Source organism: Danio rerio, chromosome 2, assembly GCF_052040795.2.
Source record: "Danio rerio strain M-AB ecotype USA chromosome 2, GRCz13ab, whole genome shotgun sequence".
NCBI classification, from domain to species: Eukaryota; Metazoa; Chordata; class Actinopteri; order Cypriniformes; family Danionidae; genus Danio; species Danio rerio.
This window is the reverse complement of record NC_141022.1, coordinates 13,617,781-13,641,798: the sequence shown is the minus strand read 5'-3', so window position 1 is coordinate 13,641,798 and position 24,018 is coordinate 13,617,781. Positions and strand designations below refer to the sequence as shown.

Sequence of the window (24,018 nt, the reverse complement as noted above, 5' to 3'; positions counted from 1 at the left end):
GCTTTGGATGATAAGTTCTCAAGCAGATAAGGAGGACACATTGTATGAGGCTCCGAAATATAAGGCTTGGATGCAGCTGCTCGGCCATGGAAAATCATGCAATAAAGCCCTTTATGCATTGTTATTGAAGTAATCGGAAAGTCACACGAAGGCCAGTACCTATTGACCGTTTTCTTCAAAGCGGAAGTGCACTCATTTTTGTAATTGTTTTGAAACTTCCGATTCAGCTGCCTATGAGAGAAATGACTAGGAATAATTAAAGGGGAAAAATGGTCAAACTACTTGCACTACAAATAAGTTGTTTGCATGAGTATACAGACAAAAAAGAATCATATAATAAAAAATTGTCAGTTTGCAACATTAAGCAGCATATCGATCTATTTTTAGTGCCTAAAAATTAATGAAAGTAAGAATAAGATCAATTGACTGCAGAGAGTTGTTGACTTCTGTGCAATGCCTACCACTAGTGGTATCTGAGTTGCCGTTGTTCTCAATATGCTTATTTTATGCGGCCGCCATTTAAAAAAAAAACTGAAGCAAGGTTGTGGTGGGAAGAAACCCGGAAGTAGAGGATTAGGATTGTAAACATTGCAACAACATTGCTGTTGCCATGATTTCAAAGTTCGGATATGGTGTAAACATCACTTTAATTTCATTTAAGTTTAATTTAAACAATTAAAAGCATATTAGGTCTCAAACAAAATCATAATCTTTTAAGAGTAATACACTTAAGTGTCGTCCTAGGCCTTAAGTTCATGGCACTAGGTAAACACTGTGGGGATGCTTCCCTGCTTCAGCCTATGTAACCCGGTGAGCAAAAAAAAATGCAGTCCTCTGTAGTACATCCTCATGTTGTCTGAAATAGTGTTGTCCCGGTACTGAAATTTTAAAAATGGCCGTTCCCTGCTAACATTTAGGCTATGTCATTTTGTTTTGCTAATTTTAGATATTTTTATATATTTAAAATATTTTTTTAAAATATTTTTTTCATCGATTCGTTTCAATTCGATATCTCTATGCATCTTGGTGCATTGACGATGCTTACCATACATAATTAGGTTTTTTCTTCACAACACAAGAATTTTTAAAATTTAAATTTATAAATATATTTATATTTATTTATTATTTGTAATAAAATGTTGTTCTTTAATACAGCAGGAATATATATGAACTGTACCCTTAATCTCACCTGCTAAAAAAAACCTGTTTCTGTATCTATGAAAACATCCAATAGATGCATAGAAAACAGCATGAGAATTTATTGCAAATAAACTAATGTGAATATCAGCCCGCTTGCTTTTTGAGTGCTGACAGGCTAGGTCTTACACCCCTATGATTGGTTACTGTCTTCACCTGCTCAACAGAAAGGGCTGCGATCGGCTTTAGAAATGAAAGCGTTGTTCACCGATGGCGGTCTGTATGCGCATAATAAACGGTTTTCACAGGTAATTCATAATAGACACAGTGGAGAAAACTCACACCTCAGGCACGCTCATGTCTGGATCCACAAGTATCGCTTTAACAGCCAAGAGGACAGGAAAAGTTACCTTACAAACAAGCCAGTGGGTGAAATGTCCAAAGTGAGAAAGAGAGGTAAAGATAGAGTATTACAGCATTTCTTCGTAGTGGTGAAATAGCGGCTTGTGTGCTGTGCGTTTTCATTTTAGTAAGAGCGTTATTTACTTGCCCTCACCTCCTTCACCATAGTATTCTACTGCAACATTGTGCATAGTAGATAAATGACGTCATACATAGTAACCAGTTATGATCTATCACTGAACCGATATCAATAGTTTTGACAGCCCTAGCAAAAAAAAAAAAAAAACGATGCAGCACATAAAAATCTATCAGAGTTAAAGTATTACACTCATGGAAAATATGTGCTAAAGTAAAAGTGGAAGTAAGAAAAAAAAACAACACACCAGTAAAGTACAGATACAGCCTTTTAGTACTTAAGTACAGTAGTGAAGTAGTTCTACTTTGTTACTATACATCTCTGATTGTGACTAAGTCTAATATAGTGAAATAATCATTTCAACAACTTGAGTTTGATAAATGGCATCTAAAACATGTGTTTGGTTAAGAAAGCATTAGCTAACTAGTGCCTTTTTCCCTTAGCTTAGCTGAAAATGAGGTTCAATATCCCTTTTTATTTTCACTATTCTTTCAGAACGGATCTTTGGGTCACTCGGAAAGCAGTGAAATTATCAATTTTGTGCCACTTTCTGTTGGCTGGTAAGATAAACAGCCAGGTATACAGATGCGAACGCTGTTCCTATGTGACTCCGGGCGATACTTCTGGGTTTCTTCCCACCGCAGCCTCACTTTCCCTTTAAAAAGAGCCAGCCACGTGAAATCCGTCTGTTGCTTCCACTTTGTTATGATATCACTAACAGCTGACCATTGGATATTTAGTAGTGAGGTAATGTCAATAATTGGCTAATTGCATGGGTAGCAACCTATCACACTACCATACTTGAACTCACTGAGCTCCTGAGAGGAGCCCATTCTTTCACAAATATTTGTACAAGTGATCTGAAGTTGTTAGATTTTTTACACCTTTGGCTGTGAAAGTGATTGGAACACATTCTGATTTGGCAATGTGGTGGGCATTACGAATTGTGACTTAAGTATATAGTAACATCCATATATAAATTAAAACAGGGTGGGGAAATGCATCAACTTTGCCATTGAGATACATCAAAATTAGTCTCTTGTGTAGAATGCAATAAATTGGGAATGATAAAACTTCAATTTGCAAACTACAAAAAAAAAAAGAAAAAGAAAACATGAAGAAACATCTACTAAAGCTTTCAGAATTACTCTGATTAAGGAGAGCCTAATCTCATTATTCTTAACAATTTATTTAATTAGTCAAGAATGTTAGTTAGCATAATGGATTTTCTGTTTATGACTGAGACCTGACACTCTGAAACAATTTTCTAAAATGAAGATAATAAAGTTTTCATTTCTTTCAAAAGAAGGCAAAACCACCAGCCAATATGTACAGGCTGAGAAACTACATATCAGTGCAACATTTTCAATTACTTTTTAAATCATACAAAATGGCCATTCTAGTTAAGCCCTCTACAGGAATTATGCACATAACATAAACTGGGACAAAAGCTTGAATGCAACTCACTTGCATGTCTGACAGACTTTACACTCAGGGCATTGCCAGCCTGCCCTCTTTAGAGGAGTTACGCTGATGTCCAGACACATGCCGTGATAGTGCAACCCACAGCTGGTGCAAAAAAACTGGTCTAGGAGATCCCCAGGGCTATCGCACAATATACAGTTCGCCTCCTCTTCATCTGGGGAAAAAAAAATCCATGAGAAAATGCACTATAAGAAAACCCACCAAAAATTACAGGTAAAATGGGTACAAACATACTTCATTTAAGCATAGCATACTGAACTTTCTTACAATACTTAGATTAGTCAGCATCTACAGTAAATGTAAACCTCTAAACTAAATGTGCAGTACAGGTGCACATTATACAATTTTTTTTTTGTAATCCTATTTAACTTTTACAATTAAATAAAAGAACAATTTGATGATATTATAATAACTGATACTACTGAGCAACACAATAAATTGAAATAAAAGTGGTTAACATGATTGCCTCACAGCAAGAACATCAATAAGTCCCTGGATATACAAAAACTAAATTTTGTGTGTAATGGGAGATTGTGTGGGTGTTTCCCAGCACAGACTTATGTACTCTCAGTTCTGGGTTGCAGCTGAAAGGGCATATGTTGTGTAAAAACGTAAAAATCGCCGTAATAGAGAAATTGGCAGTTCATCCCCCTGTGGCAACCTCTGATAAAGCAGAAAATAAGCTGAGGGAAAGTGGGTTAGAAAAAATGTGACCGTTTTTATATAATTTAAGGTCAAAAGAATAATACATTAATTGCATATGTTTTTTTTTTTTATTCACGCGTATGCATTTCTATTAATATCGACTGCATATATTTTTAATTACTTTATAGTTGTATTATCTCTGTATATAAAAGGGATTCTCTAAATCAAATATGCCCAAACAAGGGTAAAAATTTGGCCCATGGTAATCTTTGATTTGGCCCCTCATGCCATCTGAGAATTATCTAGTTATTGTGATGTCAAATTTAATGTAACCTTATATTTGTTTGTTTTATTGTTAGGCTACAAAAAAAAAGCTATCTGAAATTAAATGTTTCAATATAACAGTTGTAAATTAATCAGATTTAGTTTAAAATATACTTATGACGGATAGAGGACAATATAGAGACTTTGGTGAGCGAATTAAGGTACATGCTACTCAGCATTGAACTCCACTGTGTTATAAACGTGATTGTTTATGTTTTTATTCCAATAAGTTATCATCAAAATGTTATATTGCATTAGTTAATACGAGTTAAAGTGATACTTTTTATTTTTTAATGTTATGAAATGAATTAGGAAATTGCCCATGGCAATTTTAATTTATTTAAATAATATTTTATTGTATAACAGCTTCTCCGAATACTTTTTGACCCATTAAACATTTTTGGCCAATCAAAAAATTATAAAAATTCACTGAAGTGCAGTCAGTTTCTTTTAATGTCCAAGACATTTTAACTTAAACTGACAAATATATTTGTGCCAGCCGGGGTTGCTCATTCATGTTAATTTTTCCAACTGACAACTACTCGAACATTAGCTGATTTATCAGTATAGAATATTAAATTAACATTAAATAAGAAAATAGTTCATTCGAATCTAAATCTGTATCTTAAAATTACACACAAAAAAATAGTATGTCCTTTTTTTTTTAAACGCAACCAAAAATTTAATTGCATCCAACTCCACACAAAACATATCAAAACAAACCATGGATTCACAATTTATCAGATTTAGAAGCACCTGCAGCATTTCTGAATATAAATAAAAAGAATGAAATAAATAGATCTATACTAAATCCTTTTCATAGAAATAAGACATTTAGATATCTAGATATTTTTAAAACAAACTAAATAAATTTTAAGCTACGAAAAATCTCAATAGTGTTTCCTGTTTTTTTTTCTGTCAAATAAAAATAGCCAGCCTACCTCAAACTACAGATTGTCTAGTTTTTATTTAAAAAAAAAGGTAACGTGACATCTGCATAATTTGGGCATAGTCTAGAGCTGAGCCAGTTGACAATTTTTATTTTTTTTTCAATCATCTCAGACAGTATTCTATTTTACAAAGTTTATTACATTGATTTAACAAATATTAAAAAATAATACTGAAGATGAAAAAAAAAACTAATTTTTATTGTTACAATTTGTAGTTGTCCATTTTCTTCTCAACAAATGTTCGCAAACCAGTTTGATCCTGAAAGAGTGCACTGAATAAATTATATAACACTGAGAAATAAAGATGTTTCTCACATTTGCTGATGGCCAGCTCAATGTGTTCTGTGCACAGGACAGAACGCCTCCTGAAATCCTGAAAGGTGCCGGCAGCCCCCACACAGGGGTAATGGTACGAGCGATCACACCCCTCCTCACAGCACTTGATGGATGCTCCAAGGCGCTTACAATATGCACAATGCTATAAAGAGAGAAAAGCATTTATGAGAGGCAATTAAAGAAACAAAACAAAATACAATTTGATGTTTAAATGTGTTAAAAGAGGGCCCATCAATTAAATTACACTTCTTATAGTTCTTTCAGAAGTAACCAAGGCAATTCTGAATATGCATTAACAAAACACACCTGAATAATCAAGGTATGAGGCCTCATTTTTGCCATGGTAACACTATGAGTTTGAGCATGTGAAAATTTGTCATACAAGTGAGAAAAGGGTGAGACCAAACAAGATGATTAGACATTAAAAAAGCGAGCGATTGGTCCATGGTTTAAACTTAAGTATAGAGAGGTAGTGTTTTGTTCTTTGATTGGTCTTACGCAATCACCTGACGTGATTTCGCAGGTGAAAGTTCACCAAGCTTGAACTTTTCTTATACTGCAAATCTTGATGCTCATCTCTGACTTGTTTTTTTTTTTCATTTTAACCATCCATTTACACATTCTTTCAAATGTGACAAATAACAGATTTATGTGTTTACACTTGAAACATTGCACATGCTTAAACCAATTTTTGGGGAGTTTTTTGCAACCATAATGCTCACAGAATGTTGTAGGATGTTTATTTATTTATTTACTTTGTTAAAATAACCTATATAAGCTGCACAGAATGTTCATTCATTGCTATTTTTCATATATATATGTTTTAACTAACGTATAGTTATATCAGTAACAAACTCTGACTGAATTAGCTCAGACCTGCTCGCTTTGAGTATACTCTCTAAAAAAAATTCCTTCTCTTGGTTGTCTGACCAACAATTATAATTGATCCCTTTATTGGATTATCATAAAAAAGACATAGCAATCATGAACCTGTGGGTTTATCCTATATATTTTTCTGTGTGCCTCTGATCTCTATGACTTTCTTCCAAGAAGACATTGCATAGTTTAAAAAATGAATGGTCATTTTCCTACTGCATAACTGGCAAACAATCATTTCTTTATATTTTTGCTAAATAATTTTCGATTTCAGAAAGCAATGGCAGGCCTAACATCATAAGCTTGTTTATAGACTAACGAGAAATGCATGTCCCGTTAAACTATATTATTCTGTACAATTCAATGGTAAGAAATGAATTTCATATAGCCTTTGATGTCTTCTTTATTAAATGTGTTTTAAAACATTTTAAAGCATGCTTGGTATTATATTTGCATACTGCATTTTTCCAGATGAGCGTACACCTGAAAAGCACTTTATTTGCATGCAAACAATGTACACAGGATATATATAACCTCCAAACACTACTCCAGGCACGCGCTACACTAGCTCGCAAATGGCTTATAATGTTAATGTAATCCCAGACATCCCAAGTCTCCTGGAAGCTTTGGGAGACTCCTGGATGCCCGCAAACGTATGATAATCTTCTGGAAATCGCGCGTCTCCCCGCCCGGTCCTTTAATACGTCGCACACCCCTCTCCACTGCATCCCTCCCGCCGCTCAGGTACATCACACACACACACGCCCCACCGCTCTTCAGATACGTCGCGCACCATCACCGCTACCAAGAGATGGTGGGAAAAAAAAATACATCTGAGAGATCTTAATCAGTAGTGAAAATTTCGGGTTTTAAGAAAAATGTTAAATGTAATAGAGCCCCGTTATATTATTCCTTCATAGGCCCATTTCAGTCAGATAATTCCTGCTTTCAGATCCACTGAAATGGCAGGTGACAGTCAAATCAAGCAGATCTGTGCTGTCTGAAAAAAGGTGGACACTTATCTTTCTGAAAATAAATAATACTTAATTGATTGAAACTTAGTTCCATATAAAAAGCTAAATTGTTCTTTTCATTTTATTTGTTTAACTGCTACAATTTTATATTTATTTTTTTATAAGCAGCTTTTTGGTTTTGAGTATAAAGAAGGATTTGTTTTATTTGCTGCTAAGCAGAAACCCCAGAAGTAAAGCTCTATCACTGTTTAAAGTAAGTGAAAAAAACAGTATCATACTTTTATGATGTTAGTTTTAATACATTAAAATCTGGCTTTTTTATTTTTTATTTTGCTGTATCGAAAACGTACCGAACCGTGACACCACTGTATCGTATCGAACCGAGCCTCAAAATCACTGAGATGTGGGTGCTATTTTAACATGCATAATTTTAAAAAACGAGACTTGTTGGGTTTTTATCACTCCAATATGACAGCAGACACACTATACCTACACACAGTTCTGTCCAAACAGCTTACAGCTTTTGATTTTCATCATAGGTTCCCTTTAATTCTTGTGCTGAACATAAAAAAATATATTTTGAAGAATTTGGATGACCAAACAGGTGCTGTTGATAGGACACTGTGGATGTCAGTGTAAACAAGCAGCTCTTGGGTTAAGTACATTGCAAAAAAAAGGCATGTTTAAGAGAAGAAAGTAATGTATTCATGTTTAAAAAAAAACTTGAGAGTTAAGGCCCGTGCACACCAAGGTGCTTTTGCTCGCATTTTCTGCCGATGTTTAACGCCTGGTGACTAAATAAAGGTCGCCAATGTGAACGTGCACACCAACGTGAAATACGACAGGCACAAAAGCATAATTTTTTAAAGAAATGCCTCATGCTTTTTTTTTTTGTACACGTGCATGGAGCTGCTGAAGTTACAGTAAACAGCACTTGCAGGCACTCAAGAGCAAAACTGTTAATGCGAGCGCACATTGAAGAAGATGCCGAAAGGGCGGTATGAACATGGAGCTGCTTATTGCACTGGTGAACAATAATCATTTCTTTATCGCTAGAGCTGAAGCTGCTACTTGAACCATCGATGCTTGTTTGAATCGCCAGTAACTTTAACAACAAGTGTGTCAACTTTCGCTCTTCTTCTTCTGTGTTGCAAGCGGGTGTCAGAAGCTTAAAGTTGTGTAGCACCATCAAACGTCAAGGAGTGATTTTGCATACTCTTCTGCTCGACACCAATGAAAATCGATTGGGTTGGAATCTGAAAAACGTCTCGAAAAACACTGACAACAAACGCAAACGAAAAGCGTCCCAGTGTGTATGAGCCTATGACAGCGTTTTCATTTTTGTGGTCAAGCATCACATTAATTTCAATAAAACTAAATATTTAGGCCCATTTTTAAGTTTGTTTATTTAGTTTCTGTGATAAAAACTGTGAATTGTGATTTTCCTAAAAAAAAAAAGTTCTCTTTAGTATTCTAGGGAAGGACATACGGACTGTTATGCCTCAGAAAATCTGATCTGTTTTTTTTTTTTTTTCAAATAACATTTCAGTTTTTTTGGCAAATATTCCATTTCTATCTGATTTATTTTCACATACAAATGAGGCCTGTAACCAATCTCTATGTATATGTTTTTTTTTTTCTTTTTTCATAGTCAAGGAACATATCCTTTCTGTATCACATATTAGCAAAAAATCTGAACTGGGTCACATTGAAACTGACAGCGTAAACAGTTACTGAGTTTTAATACAAAGATACAGGGAGATCACGACTGCTGCTCTCCAGGATTGAGCTTGTCTACCCAGACCATAATTGAAACTTTAAGGCTGATCCCATAATAAACATTTAAGCTTAAACATCAGCCATTTAATATAAAACCAAACAAACCTATGCATGTAAGTGTAATGCCTGTGGTCAGACTAACAGCTAGTGAGAGACATGAACATAAACCACAATGATGACAGACGATCAGTGATGTGTAATTATCCCATCATGCCTGTAATCTCCAACAGACCACAGAAGAAAGAGGCCAATTTACTAAACAGTTTTGCCACTATTGTGTACAATATCTCAGCACCATGTGTAATAAAATAAAGTCTTTTACATTATAAAGTTTATTACAGTTTATTTTTTAGATTTGCAATAAGCCAAATGTACTTTAAATATTTGGCAGATTCATGTAATTGAATGAGTGCTTTGGTGATGTTGCAAATTCACACGAGAGTAAGTTTGCAGTAGTATACTGTATTCTCTTTTAGAATCAGCCCGTATTACTGTGAAACAAATGTATTGTAGTTAACTTTGACTAGCTAGTTGAATTAACATAAAATTAAGTGTTAGATTAACTTTCCTGGATTTAGCTCATTAAAACATCTCTAATATTATCTGTCAATGTCGCCTTGTAAAAACAAAATAGTGTAAAAAAATTAAAAATGAACAACAATTAGTTTATAGTCTAATGATAATTTACTCCCAACATGGGGTTAGGTAAAATATCACTCTCATTATACCTATAACTATGATAAAAAATTCATCATACTAATAAAACCTCTCTGCTTTTGCATACTGTAGCTACAATACTGGAATTTCTAGCTTACTGTATACTGCTTACTGTATACTGTATACTTTCTAGCTTACTGTATACTGTATAATGTCTCTTTCTAGATACTGTACTTAAAGGCATAAAATAGAAACAGTATCTAACTTTAGAATTTAGTTTATTCAAATTATTTTCTTATCAACTAAAAAGCTGTTATCTGAAATTTTAACAGCTAGGACTGGGATCACGCAGTGGCGCAGTAGGTAGTGCTGTCGCCTCACAGCAAGAAGGTCGCTGAGTCGATCCTTGGCTCAGTTGCCGTTTCTGTGTGGAGTTTGCATGTTCTCCCTGCATTCGCATGGGTTTCCTCCGGGTGCTCCGGTTTCCCCCACAGTCCAAAGACATGTGGTACAGGTAAACTGGGTAGGCCAAATTGTCCGTAGTGTAGGAGTGTGTGTGCAAATGTGTGTGTGGATGTTTCCCAGAGATGGGTTGCAGCTGAAAAGGAAACTGCTGGGTAAAAATGTGCTGGATGAGTTGGCGGTTCATTCCACTATGTTCATTCCACTGTGGCGACCCCGGATTAATATAGGGACTAAGTCTACAAGAAAATGAATGAATAATAATAATAATAATTATTATTATTATTATTTTTATTAACAGTCCCAAGACATGCGGTACAGCTGGACTGAAAAAAACTAATTGACTGGAGTGTGTGTGTGTGTGTGTGTGTGTGTGTGTGTGTGTGTGTGTGTGTGTGTGCGTGAATGAGTGTGTATGGGAGATTCCCAATTACTGGGTTGCGGCAGGAAGAGCATCTACTGCGCAAAACATATAAACTGGTGTTTATAAAAACAAATGCCACTGTGGCCCTGATAAAAATGTTAATCATGAGCAGTTAGCCAATCCTGATCAATTCTTAACGACAGTAAAACTGTTCAGAGCTTATTTTATTAACTCATGCCAGAGAAATTAAGTAACAATATATTTTATTTCATAGGTCTGGTGATCTAATTGTAATATTCCCAAATGCTAGGTTTAATTTGGCTTAAACTACACTGTTAACCCTTACTGTAGATTATGCAGTAAATAACTGTAAAATAGCCAGTGTTTTGCTGTAATAAAAGGAAACAATATTTTACTGTAAAAGGAGCAGGATTTGTATAAAATTTTGTAGTGCAAAGAATAAATTACAGTAATTTACTTTATGTACCCATTACAGATAGTTACTGTGATAATAAATGGTAAATTACTGCTCAACCATTATTACCCCATGTACTCTGATGCTTTATGTTGCTCTATATATATATATATATATATATATATATATATATATATATATATATATATATATATATATATATATATATATATATATATATATTTTTTTTTTTTTTTTTTTTTTTTTTAATAAATATATACATATACTGTTTGGTATGTGTATGGTCAGTATTGAGGAGAAAGTTAGACAATGCATTGATGATAAGCTAAATTTCTCTGCAGCCATCTCTGTGTTTTCTTTGGTTCCTTTTATGTTTTTAACATTGAGTATCAGGAGTCAACCAATGTCAATGTCACAGAGCTAATTAAAAGGTAAAGATATCGACGAGATGCATTTAAAGGCAAAAATATTCACACAGAGCAACCAAATTATCACAATTATTTTTATAACTTTGTTTACTTTTCTATAATTAATCAAATTTGCCTAGTTTAGCCTATAGTTAAGCTTTTAAATTGCACTTTAAGCTGAATATTAGTATTGTGCTGAATAACTAGTAAAAATGTGTTATTTAAAAAATATCTTAAACAGCACGTAGATACATTTTTGAAGAGACTCAATGAACTTGGTTGGAAAACTTCAAATGAAGTAGGTAAAAATGGCATTAACAGTATAGTATAAAGACTTTCCTAAATAAATGTATTAATCAGGTTATTTGTTTTTATTATTATTATTACTACAGGTTTGGAACAACATGAGGATCAGATTAATTATTTATTTATTTATTTTTTTGCTTTGGATGAAGTTTTTATATTTTTATTGTTTTTATTCATTGATATGTGCATGATTGTGATAAATGTAGGCAATTCCTTTGAAAATATGCTATGTACCAGGGATGTCAAACTCCTGAAGGGCCGCAGCCCAGCAGAATTTAGTTCCAGCCCTGCTTCAACACACTACCTTTAGATTTAGTTTGATCAGGTGTGTTTAAGTAGTATAACTGCACTGTTACTCTGTAGATTGTGCAGTAAATAACTGTAAAATAGCCAGTGTTTTGCTTTGATAAAAGGAAACATTTATTATTTATTAACACATATTATTTTACTGTAAAAGGAGTAGACTTTGAAATTGTGTAGTGCAAAGAATAAATTCCAGTAATTTACTTTATGTACTCATTACAGATAGTAACTGACAATAAATAGCAAATTACTGTTCAACCATTACTGTCCCATCTTCTCTGATGGTTTATGTTGCTATTTATAGAGACGTGCATTTTAATGGCAGACAATAATGATTTAGGCATCACCACACACTCCCACAGGCTGTCTGTCTTATTCTAAACACAAAGGTGTTAGAAAGAGTTTTCAGAAAATGCTGGCCCTTTAAGGGAGCCAGGTGTTTGATTTGTTTACTGCTGAGTGTGCTCTATTCTCTGTCCATCAATTCAGATGTAGAGTCTGATATGTTTTAGGCTTTAAATAAGAATCTACAATGAGTAAGTAAAATGTGTTCAAATGTTTTTGAGGGTTTCTAAAATAAGGCTGTGTTTTAATTTATATTGTTGTTATCTTGAACTGTGTACTTGAAAGCTACATTGTTAGCTAGTTAGCCTCTCCTCATATAACTTCTTACATTACTTTTGTTTAAGTATATGTATTTATTGGATATTGCATACTGCCATAATGTACAGATGCTAACAGTTGTATGTATCTTTCTGGCAACTAAGCCAAAATTAAATTCCATCATCTCAGTAAGGTAACATGTGCACATCATCACAGGGAATCACAAAAACATGATACACATAGCCATCCACATACAAAAGCTCCACTGTCAGGTCCCAGGTTGTGAGTTTGTTGCTAAGTATTTTTCAGAGCTGTGTTTCCACCTATGAATTTATATTAGAAACAATAAAAAAGTTTGTTGTCATGAGATAATTATAACAATAAAAGATTGGATCCTTTGGTTTTTCGGTGTTGCCAACTTTATTTTTATTTTTTATAATTATTTTAAACTTTTTAATTGAGATTTGACACAGTTTTTAATTATTTAAAACTTTAAAATTTAAAAATAATTATGTTGTGTTTTTGCTGTTCATTTGCTGATCTACCTTCCTGCAGATTTCAGTTGCTATCCATATCAAACACACCTAAACCAATTAATGAGGACCTGAACACCACTTGATAATTACAGGCAGGTGTGTTTGATATGGGTAGCAACTGAAATCTGCAGGAAGGTAGATATCCAGGAACAGGATTGAGCACCCCTGCTATATACCATGGGGGTCAAACTCCAAGTTCCTGGGGAACTGCAGCGCAGCAGAGTTTAGTACCCACCCTGCTTCAACATTACCTGTTGTTAGTTTGATCAGGTGTGTTTAATTAGAGTTACAGCTTAAAGCTTAAAGTCCCGGTCACACTGCACTTTTCTCCCTATAGACTTCCATTCATACGCATGTGAGTACTGCAGACCTGGAATGATAGCTCATGCGACAAATTTCATAATTCGCAGCATTGGAAAGTTCAAGCTTGTAGAACGCTGACATGTGAAATCACATTATGTGATTGCTTGAGACCAATCAAAGATAAAAACATGACCTCTCTGGCTTGCTTTTTCAATCTCTAATTATTTTTTTTAATTCCACTACTCGCTTTGTTTAATTCCACTTTGCAGTGCAGTATGACATAATTTTGCATGCTCAAACGTTACGTGACCGCAGCCTTACTGTGCAGACCTGTAATATGCAAGACAATATTTATATCTGCTGATTTCTTAATTTTGTTATACTTTTTCTGTTATTTATTTGTTTGGTGCCAAAACAATAAAATAAATTTGTCTGAAAAATGTTATGCCTTCTATTTTTTTAATAACAGCTAAGAATACTGATTAATTTTAGTAACACTACGATAACTATATATGACATACTATTAATGTGTATGCAGTATAATCCTGTGATTTGTAACACTACAATACAATAATTAACTGTACACAGTTTCCAGTTACCACTGCTGCTCTATTAAAGTAATTAACTGGCAACACTGTTGCCAACTACTCACTGTATCGGTTCAGTTACAGTAAATAACTGGCAACACTGTTGCCAGCCACTTACTGTAATGGTTCAGTTACAGTAACTGGTAACACTGTTGCCAGTTACTTACTGTAACCGAACTTTTACAGTGAGTGACTGGCAACAGTGTTGCCAGTATTCTACTGTAAAAAAACCCCCGGTAAGGTCTAACAGTGTACAGATATAAACAGATATATTTAGAATTATATAAGAATAATATTTAGTAACATTATATTATTTAGTAATAATATTAAGTAATATTATTAGAATAACATTTAGTCACCAAACATATTAAAAACTAAATTCAAGCAAAATATTGCAAAAAACAAAAAATACAACCTACAAAATTACAACTCATTTTTTAATTTATTATTATTTTTTTTTAACATTTTTTGCTTCTCTTAATTTTGTCCCTGTTTTTTTTTTTTTTTAATATTTAATTATTTTCTATAACATATACATTTGGGTGTACTAGTTTTTGGACCATTATCGTTAGTTATTTTGTTAGATAAGCTCCAGATTTGGCTTTAGAACTGAATAATCTAATGTATATGCACAAATATAAATATAGTTTCCTATTAAAAATATAAACTTAAAAGATAGATTTGTGAGGAGTGTACTTATATATGCTGAGCACTGTGTGTACTCAAATAGAGCAACACATGATTTACAAATATCAATCTAAGAACGTTTGACTGAGAAAACCATGTCAATTAAATACAAGTGATGCTCACTGCAGAGCCACTTGGGCATAGCTGAGCTCCAGCAAGGGGGAGCTTGAGCTCCAGCTCTTCGTTTCTTGCACTTCTTCTACAAGTGATGTCACTGGGGGTAGGGGTTAGGGGTGGGGTGGGAGGGTGTACGCATTAAAACAGCTTATAGGAGGAGGAGTTGGAGCTCAAGCTCTCCCTCGCTGGAGCTCAAGTGGCTCTGCAGCAAGCAGTGTCTCATTAAATAAGCCACCTTTGCAAACTTTCAAATCAAATGTTAAAACGCTAATATCAACCTATTTATTTATCTGAATTAGGGCTGGGAGACAATACAGTACCATTTTTGTAAATTCAATCAATATATTGTATATTTAAATTCATAATAAACAAAAACCAATAGGCGACAATTATACCCAGACAACTTCCAATGAAAATTTGTAGCACATTCAATGGATGCTACAGTATCGCATGATGCCACATGAAAAAAATTCATGAATGAGAGTGAATCGAGGCAACTGACACAGGTAGGTTGTGTGATAATGACAAACGGCGGATGTACAGTACTGTTGTATATCCAAATTCTATTCATACTACTTACATTTATGCTATAAAACTGTAAAATGTAGTAAATTCACCTTTAAATTAAGTACCTAGTCGAGTAGTAATCGATTTCAGTCGAAGCATATTTAGTTTTTTTTTTACATTTTAAAGTAAATTAAAATTAAAGTAATGTAATCATTTATATTTAATCACATACCTCAATCTATTTAGAATTCAGGGCAAATGCTTGATTAAAAATATATAAAGATTAAATAAATATTAATAAAATACATAACATTTTTTAACACTTATTCACGTTTAAAGCTCATGATTTTGGTCCGACACAAAAATAACGATAATAATCAAATAAAATGCAAAATGTAAGCACGCACAAAATTTAAATGCTCATATCGCATTTAAGGGTTATGATTACGACTAGCATTTGATGTTTTTTCTTTCATAGCGAACACAATGTCGTACATGAAAATAAATGTTTACTGGGTCAGCATAACTTTTCTAGCCAATATAACGTTGAATATAATGCAAGAGAGAATCTGATAAAGACAAATGTTTCATTTTACCAGTGAAATAAAATGGATTAATAATGTTGTCAATGACAAATGACGAGCAAGTCTCAATCATAATAATTTAACTTTTAAATTATAAATAGTATTCTATGTGTATATGTATTCTGATGTCATCACTTTACTGTGCATTAATGACAAGGACAAATTTAAAGTCTGTTTAAGTCCACCATTCCAAGGCTATGCAAAATTTTGCATTTTAACCAGCAGTAGTTGGTTAGTGTTGTTTTACCATATGTTTGAGAAATAACAATAATTATCTACTCATATTAACCTTTATTTTACATTCACAGAGTTGTGAGAAAATCTTGATTTTAAACAAAATAAATTGTGATTCTCGTTTTAGCCAAAATCGTCCAGCCCTACATGTGAAATATATTGTCAAATTGCATAGCCCTAATCTGAAAAGGCATTTGCCATTAAATGCAGCATTGCTATTAATTCACAAGATCAAATGGCTGAGGGCTATTAAGGAATGTAATTGGAGGGGGTAGCTGCACGGAAGGTGTTAAATGATAAAGCTGATGATGCCACAGCTCTTCTAAGTGCCGTGAACTTTTCAATTTCACAGCTGATCAGCAGTGACCTTTAGCAGCCAGTTAGATCCCTCCTCCAGCTCTAGCCTCTTACAGAAACACAGTAGCATGGCCCAAAACGTCAGCAGGTATATGAGGAACACTGGAATCCTAACAGGTGTCATTAAATGACATTAAATAAGAGCAAGGTATAAATGAAAAATTAGGGCTAGACAGCAGTATGGTGGAAAATGTGCATGGCAGCAAGTAGAAACGTGAAATTATGTCCTCTCTGCCATCTGTTGGATTACACAGAACTGTATTCATATTTCTTGGTTTGAGAGCAAAAATTAATAAATAAATAAATAAATAAATAGATAAACAAATAAATAAATAAATAAATAAATAATAACTGAAGAAAATGGTTTTAAATTACTTTAAAAGTCATAAATTACTATAAAAATCACTAATATTGTTATTATTTACTAAAGCTAAACCTAATCAGTTTGTTTTTTTCTTACATTAAATTAAATTAAATAGTACATAAAATAAAATGGAAATGTTGCTTGCTAAATTAAAACGAACAACAAATGGGTCACATTTTACATAAAAGGTTCCATTAGTTAATATATTTACTACTATCAATGAACAATACTGTTACAACATTCATTAATCACAGTTAAAAATATATTTAAAATTAAATTAAAACTAATTGTGCTTGTTGACATTAACTAATGCATTGCAAGTTAACATAAAATCAAAACAAACAACTGTATTTTCATAAACAAATGTTAACAAAAATAGCTAACAATAAACGCTGTAATAAATGCATTGCTCATTGTTTGTTCGTGTTAATAAATAAATAAATGTTCCTTTATTAAAAAATCATTATTACTATATTATATAAATAATACTAAAATAAAATTATATATGGACCAGCTAAGAAAAGCTAAATTTTAAAGCCAAATAAATGAAAAATAAAATCAATTACTACGTTACTATAAATTACTATGTTTAAACATAAACTCAATAAGTCAATATGTATTTGCATGTTACTGCAGATAACCAGTAAATAGAAAAAAATAATAAATACAACTGGTTTATCTAAATTAATTGAAAAAATAAGTTACTTGAGCAGAATTTAATTTAGAAATACTTTTGAACCGATTTATTTTCAATAATCAAAAAAAAAATTTAAATACCACATTACTTTAAATTTTCAGATTTACCACGAACTACATTAAAAATAGGGGTGTAAGAGATCATGGTTGAGCCGTGATTTGTACAGATCACAACTTACAGTTTGGAACACGCATAACACACGGATTAGGCTAATACTTTTTTTTTTTTTTGTAGAAAAATCCTAAATTTGTAATGATCGCAGAGAGATTGCCTCACATCATTTAAATCATATGTGTGAAAGCAATTAGGCTTTCCTGTAAAATACAATGATGATGATGGAAGAAGTTGTGGTAGGTTGAGATGTGGTGGGTTTCTTAGGTTAATAAAGGTGTTTTTAGTCACTACTTGTTTAGCCTGCATTAATGCATTCAGTGCAAGCTGCATGATTATTCAATAAAAGATTGGGATCTAAACACCCACACAACATGAAATACTGTATGTTAAATAATACAAAAGTACTAGGATAACAGTTTAGAGTTTAAACCACTGATGTTTATTGTAAAGATTAAAATCACCATCTTATGCATTTAACTTCTTTTATTAATTTTCTTTTCGGCTAGATCCTTTTATTAATCAGGGGTCGCCACAGTGGAATGAACCACCAACTTATCCAGCATATGTTTTACGCAGTGGATGCACTTCCAGCTGCAACCCATCACTAGGAAACATCCATTCACACTCATTCACACACATACACTGTGGCCAATTTAGCCAACCTAATTCACATGTACCACATGTCTTTGAACTTGTAGGGGAAACCGAAGCACCCGAAAGAAACGCACATAAACGTGGGGAGAACATACAAACTCCACACAGAAATGGCAATTGACCCAGCCGAGGCTCGAACCAGCGACCTTCTTGCTGTGAGAGGGAAGCGCTACCCATTGTACCACCGCGTCCCCTGCATTTGACTTAACACTCTAAAATAAAAGTTGTAGGCAGCAATTACATTATCTAGCCAATAGGTGGTGACAACCAGCCATCAAAAATATGCTACTGAATAATTCTGCAAAAATGAAACTTTGATACAATGAAACGCAAAGTTTTATGAGTGAATAACTGATTCGTTTATTGAAAATTAAACCCAAAAATAAATATGGCTGTACAAATTATGATGTTAGATTTATACATTTTGCATTATCAGCAACAGTAGTAACAGTGATTTTTTTTCTCAATAATAAATATTTTACAATTTATTTTTATTCAGCTGATTATTTCTTGGTTTATATATATATGTATTCATCACAATGGAAAATATTTTTCTTATTAGAATATTTATTAGTGATGATAGCAATGATTACAGAATAAACAAAAAATGCAAAAAATGGCAATGACTGATTTTTGAAATCTCTTTCATCAATTGCAAAAATAGACTGAAAGGGCAGAAGCACAGCTTCGCCTGGCAGGGGAACAACTGACTCTGAACAAACTGCAGCAAACCAATGCCAGACTTGAGATCCCCCTCCTAAAGGATACGCTCAGACAAGCTGCTCTCTCCACATCAGATGAGGAAGTCTGAGATTATTGTGGAGTTTTTGACATTAAGTCTTTTTTTTATTTACATCTATATTTAAAACTTATTATAAATATTCTCAATGTACAGTGTTTGTGTTGTAGGTCTCAGATGAACAGACTGCTGGAAGAGGATGGGGTGGGCTTTTTCTTGTTTTTCTTATTTATTATTATTATTAAATAAAGTTATATTGAGCCCACGCTGGCTATTCTACTTGTCGCTCTTTACAAATCTATAGTTCTACATTGTGATTTCCTATCCTGTTTGAGCACTGGTAATCCAGATTTAGTGATCCTGAAAAGTTCCTATCCGGATCAGATTGATCCAATCCAATGTTGCTTTGAAAAACTGGCTCAAAAAGTAAGCTGGATTACCTGATCATGGATCGCAAAAACAGAATTACTAAATCTGGATCAATTTGATCCGGATTAAACCTTTTGAAAAACCGGGCCCTGGATTCCACCTACGCTAAACCCTAAAGAACAGCAATTAGAAAGCTCTAGAAAAGATAGCTGTCACAGATCAAACTGAAATAAAGACGCATTACGGTCAATCGAAAAAGAAGAAGAAAAAAAGAAAAAAAGAAGAAGAATTGCACTTGGTGCAGCCATTAAAAGAGCTGAGCATTTTAACCCTCATTTGCATAAACTTTCGAGTTCTATAGTGAGGTGATGTAACATTTGCATAAAGTTTAAAGACATTATTTTATTCACAAGCCTTCTCACATTTTAGCCAACAAGAACAGAAACATTCAAGCATACAGTACCTCTGTGCTCCCTGAGTGGATGGCTTTGTCCACGTATAGCAGTGATTGATCCTCCGCTTGACACACAAAATTTGACCATAATGCACAGCTTTGATGGGCCCAACATTGACCTATGAGCACAAGGTAGGTGGAAAAGAAATCAGTAGACTGAATGGGAATTCTAATCTTGCATTGTTTTCTGTGTAATAAATGGAAATGGAAACAATATGCTATGTGTTTTAAAAAGGCCCATACATCTTGAACCCAAAAAAGAAAAGACAGTTAATAGCAGAACAGCAATTCAGTTTTATTTTACAATTTCTTGTGCTCACCACAAATAAATGTGACATGTCTGACTACGGTGTCTACAGGTTTATTTTCAGGCTGCTTTTCTTGACAAAAAAAAAAAAAAAACGTTTAGGTCATCTATTGATCTTTAAATTGTTCTTTGGAAAAGTCAGGTACACACACTGAAAGATCTTTCCACATCTTCATATAAAAGTAAATGGCTTGGTTTTGGTAAACAAAATGTTTAAGTAAGAAGTTACACTGTCTTTAAATGAGTGTTCACACCAAGGACAATAACAAATTTTCAAAATTGTTCTGAATGTAAACTGAAAGCAAAGTTTTGAACTCAACTATAAAAATAACAATTAGAGATGCATTGAAATGGTAACTTTTGGCTGAAAGCAAAACATTCTGGATGCACTTGGCTCAAAATATTGTATTAAAAAATATAAAGCAACTTTTTTGAATTGAACTCTATGGGCTCTACTTTAACAATCTAGGAACAAAGTCTAAAGCACATGGTGCAAAAGCATTAAGGGCACGTGTGAATGCACTTTTGCTATTTTAAGGATGAAAAATATGGTTTGTGCCATGGCGCGTGTTCTAACAGGGTTGTGTTTATTATCTTAATGAGTTATCGCAGGTGTATTCTGAGTATAACACGCATTAAACCAATCAGTCTCCTCTCCCATTCCCTTTAAGAGTCAGTTATGTCGCGCCATGGCGCATTTGCTATTTACATGACAGGCTTTGTAAGTGGAAAAACTGAATGCTTCACTAGTGAGAAAATAGATCATCTGCAGCGCAAGGATAAAGAACAAGCCTCCTCCATTTGGCCTTATATTACGAAAATTTTATTACATATATTTGTTTGTTAGGCCCAAAGATTTGTTTCAAAACTATTCTAAACTTGGTTGTAATTTCTAGCTAATGAATAAATAAACAAACAATAATAACACAGTGTGATCAGTAAAACCAGGTTATTTCCAAACATTCCTATTCTTATGCCTCATATGGTGAAGCATACATCTCCAAAACCCGATAGGTGGACAAATCTAAACTTATTTTAGATTTTGGAACACAGCATTTTGTAGGGCTTTCAGTTGATTTGAATGGGTCTTTACAATACCCATGGAAAATATGTTATTAATTCTGATTCTACATTAAGTCTTAATTCATTGTTAATGTCACACAATCAAGTTCCTTCACAGAAAAAGCTTAATTAATTGCACAACTATTGACAAGAATGGGATAACATTAGTGTTGAAGTTCTTAGGAAATGTACTGACATTACACCAGTAGATGTGATGCTGCAAATGCTGCAAAAGGTAGATGGTCCAAATAAAACAGTCAAAGTGGATAAAAACTCGATTCATCTGATGCTGTGCTCATCTGTTGATTTGCTCTGCGTGTTTCATGAACATTATGAATTAAAAATCATGTTTTGGAGGCAAGAAAGGTCAATATTTTCAGATCTGTCAGGTGTTTTACTAATGTTGACCACCACTGTATTAATATTAAATGTCAACATATCTTTATTTTATTCAAGTCTATGCAACAGAATAAGATAGTTCTTATTATATATAACTAATATATAATTTAGGTTGTTGACATGGCATTTTCACTGCCACACATGACCAAAAAAAAAAAAAGAATATTATTAGCATTAACATTTAAAATGCAGTAAATTGTTAAACATTACTTTGTTTTTCGTAGACCTCTTGTTATTAAAACAGCTGTTATATTTTATTTATAAATTTTTTTTTACATTTTTGAGCCAAATCTCAAAATTGTCTTGTAGAATGACTGTCTCAAGATATTATTCAGTAAATTACAGCACCTTTATATTGGCAAACCCCTTTTTTCATCCATATTTTTCTAATAACATAAGAACTTGAAATATCCTGACATAAAACCCTGTCCTCTGATTTGACACTATCTGCTCATTATAAATCGGTAAATCCACAAAAAAAAAAAAACTTTAATTAGTTGAAGGGCCCTGTACAAGATCATGTGACCGAAGTCCCCTGTGAAGCCCATGATGTGCATCAGTTATGTTTCCCTAAGACTTTTTCTCATATTGTTTATCACATCTCCACATTGTTTTGGAACCACTAAAATTGTTCAGTTTGTAGACCATTGGTGTGACCACATTATTTATTGAAAATGTCCAACAAGTCATGAAAAAAAAATGACACTATATAATGATAAATGTTCAAAAACCTTTAAAACTGCAGCAAACAGCTATTGTAAGCTAGTATTGATACTATGGCCCAATAACAATTCTATTTTTGTACTCCTACCCTTTCCCCTTGGCCCTTGAAACAGACCTTGAAAGGTAAGGGCTTCAAAATGTACCCCTAAAAATGGGACAGCACTACAACACCTGCACACATCATCATATGTCATCGCAATCTCTTGCTTCATATGAGATTGGCGATGGCGACTGCTGTAGTTATTCCAGTTGCTTTATTTTTTTGGTATTTATCTTCAGAAAATCACTGAAGTCATATATCACGTTATCATAAAGATAAAATGTGTCAATAAGATCTTAAATGTACTGTGTATTTACACCATGGCCATATTAATTTATGTAAACACATGAAAACAACAACAACAGCCCTTATGAAAAAGCTAATTAACAGCCACTAGACTTTTCTGACAGGGTATTTGAGTGTCATTCGAGTATCAGATGTGAAAGTATGTTGTGGGACAAGAAAGGCAAGAAAGGTCAATATTTTCATATCTGTCAGGTGTTATTACTATGGTATTACTATGGTATTAGGTATTACTATTATAGATAGCAAAATGCTGCAGTTTTTATTTTAGCATTTTTTTTAAAGCAAGATGGTAAAACAGGGGTAAAAATGGGATTGGGACTTACTGATATATTCATATTTATCTCTATTATTATTGGTGTGGAAGTGCATTAAAAGTCCATAGATAGTTTGAATAACTCTTGTGTGTCTTGATAACATTTTTAACACGTCTTACCCGACTCAAAGAATGTTTGGACATCAACGTCATCTGGTAGACCGACGTGGCGGAGCTCATCCCAAAACCTGCTTCCTGCTTCCTCTGCCCCAACACTGAGAGATAGAGACAGATGAATTAGATACTGTTAGGTTTCATTCTTACACACTGTGGCAGGAAAAAAATTATTGTTGTTATTAATAATGTTTCTTAATATTTCCTTTTGAGAAATTTCACCTTTAAAATGAAATGACCTATAAGAAATGCTTTTTGTCATGTTATAATTATTTGTACCATTAAAGTAAATACCCCTCTGCACATTACTTCCTACATAGAGCACCACATAGTTAAACGTCAGACATATATATTGTAATGCCTTTTCATCCACCACATTTGTCATTTTTCTCTAATTATAATAATAATAAATGTGAAAATGTAGTTGATCTGATACAAATTAATTTACATATCATGCATTTATTTCAATTAAAATATTTTACAGTCCATATATAGACTAAGATGAATGTGTACATTCTCTCCTACTGCTGGCCCTCTTTCGTTAGCCACCGGTACCAGGAGAGTGTTAAATTATTCTTGACATTCAGGAACTGGAGGGGTTTGACTCATAGCCATTTTGTGGGGGATGGTGTTGATTGATTAACTCATCACAGACACATCATGAGATAAAAAATGCAAGCATCATAACCTTGTGAATCTCATTATACAATGCTATCAACCTGCTGGTATGGCTAACCTAAAAGGGGTCAACAGTGATTTTTAAATCTTTGGTGTTTTACCTAGTATCACTGACACTTTCAATACAAATTATAATTATATTTGTTATAAAATACAAATGATCACTGAAACTAACACAAACAATCAGGTTT

General features: G+C 33.4%; 2 protein-coding genes across 32 annotated transcripts in view; one reads left to right on the top strand and one right to left on the bottom strand.

The window, feature by feature from the left end:
- The window catches only part of LOC147846232 (uncharacterized), an 849,179-nt gene that overhangs the window by 644,556 nt on the left and 180,605 nt on the right, over positions 1–24,018 (top strand). The window lies entirely within an intron of this gene.
- The window catches only part of kmt2cb (lysine (K)-specific methyltransferase 2Cb), a 237,469-nt gene that overhangs the window by 154,813 nt on the left and 58,638 nt on the right, over positions 1–24,018 (bottom strand). For all 31 annotated transcript variants that reach the window (XM_087240505.1, XM_087240508.1, XM_087240510.1 and 28 more), the window contains exons 6-9: positions 23,156–23,250; positions 19,895–20,004; positions 5,395–5,557; positions 3,143–3,314 (exon numbers count right to left, since the gene is read on the bottom strand). In XM_087240505.1, coding sequence (XP_087096631.1) covers positions 3,143–3,314; positions 5,395–5,557; positions 19,895–20,004; positions 23,156–23,250 — 540 coding nt within the window. The remainder of the gene's footprint in view (positions 1–3,142; positions 3,315–5,394; positions 5,558–19,894; positions 20,005–23,155; positions 23,251–24,018) is intronic.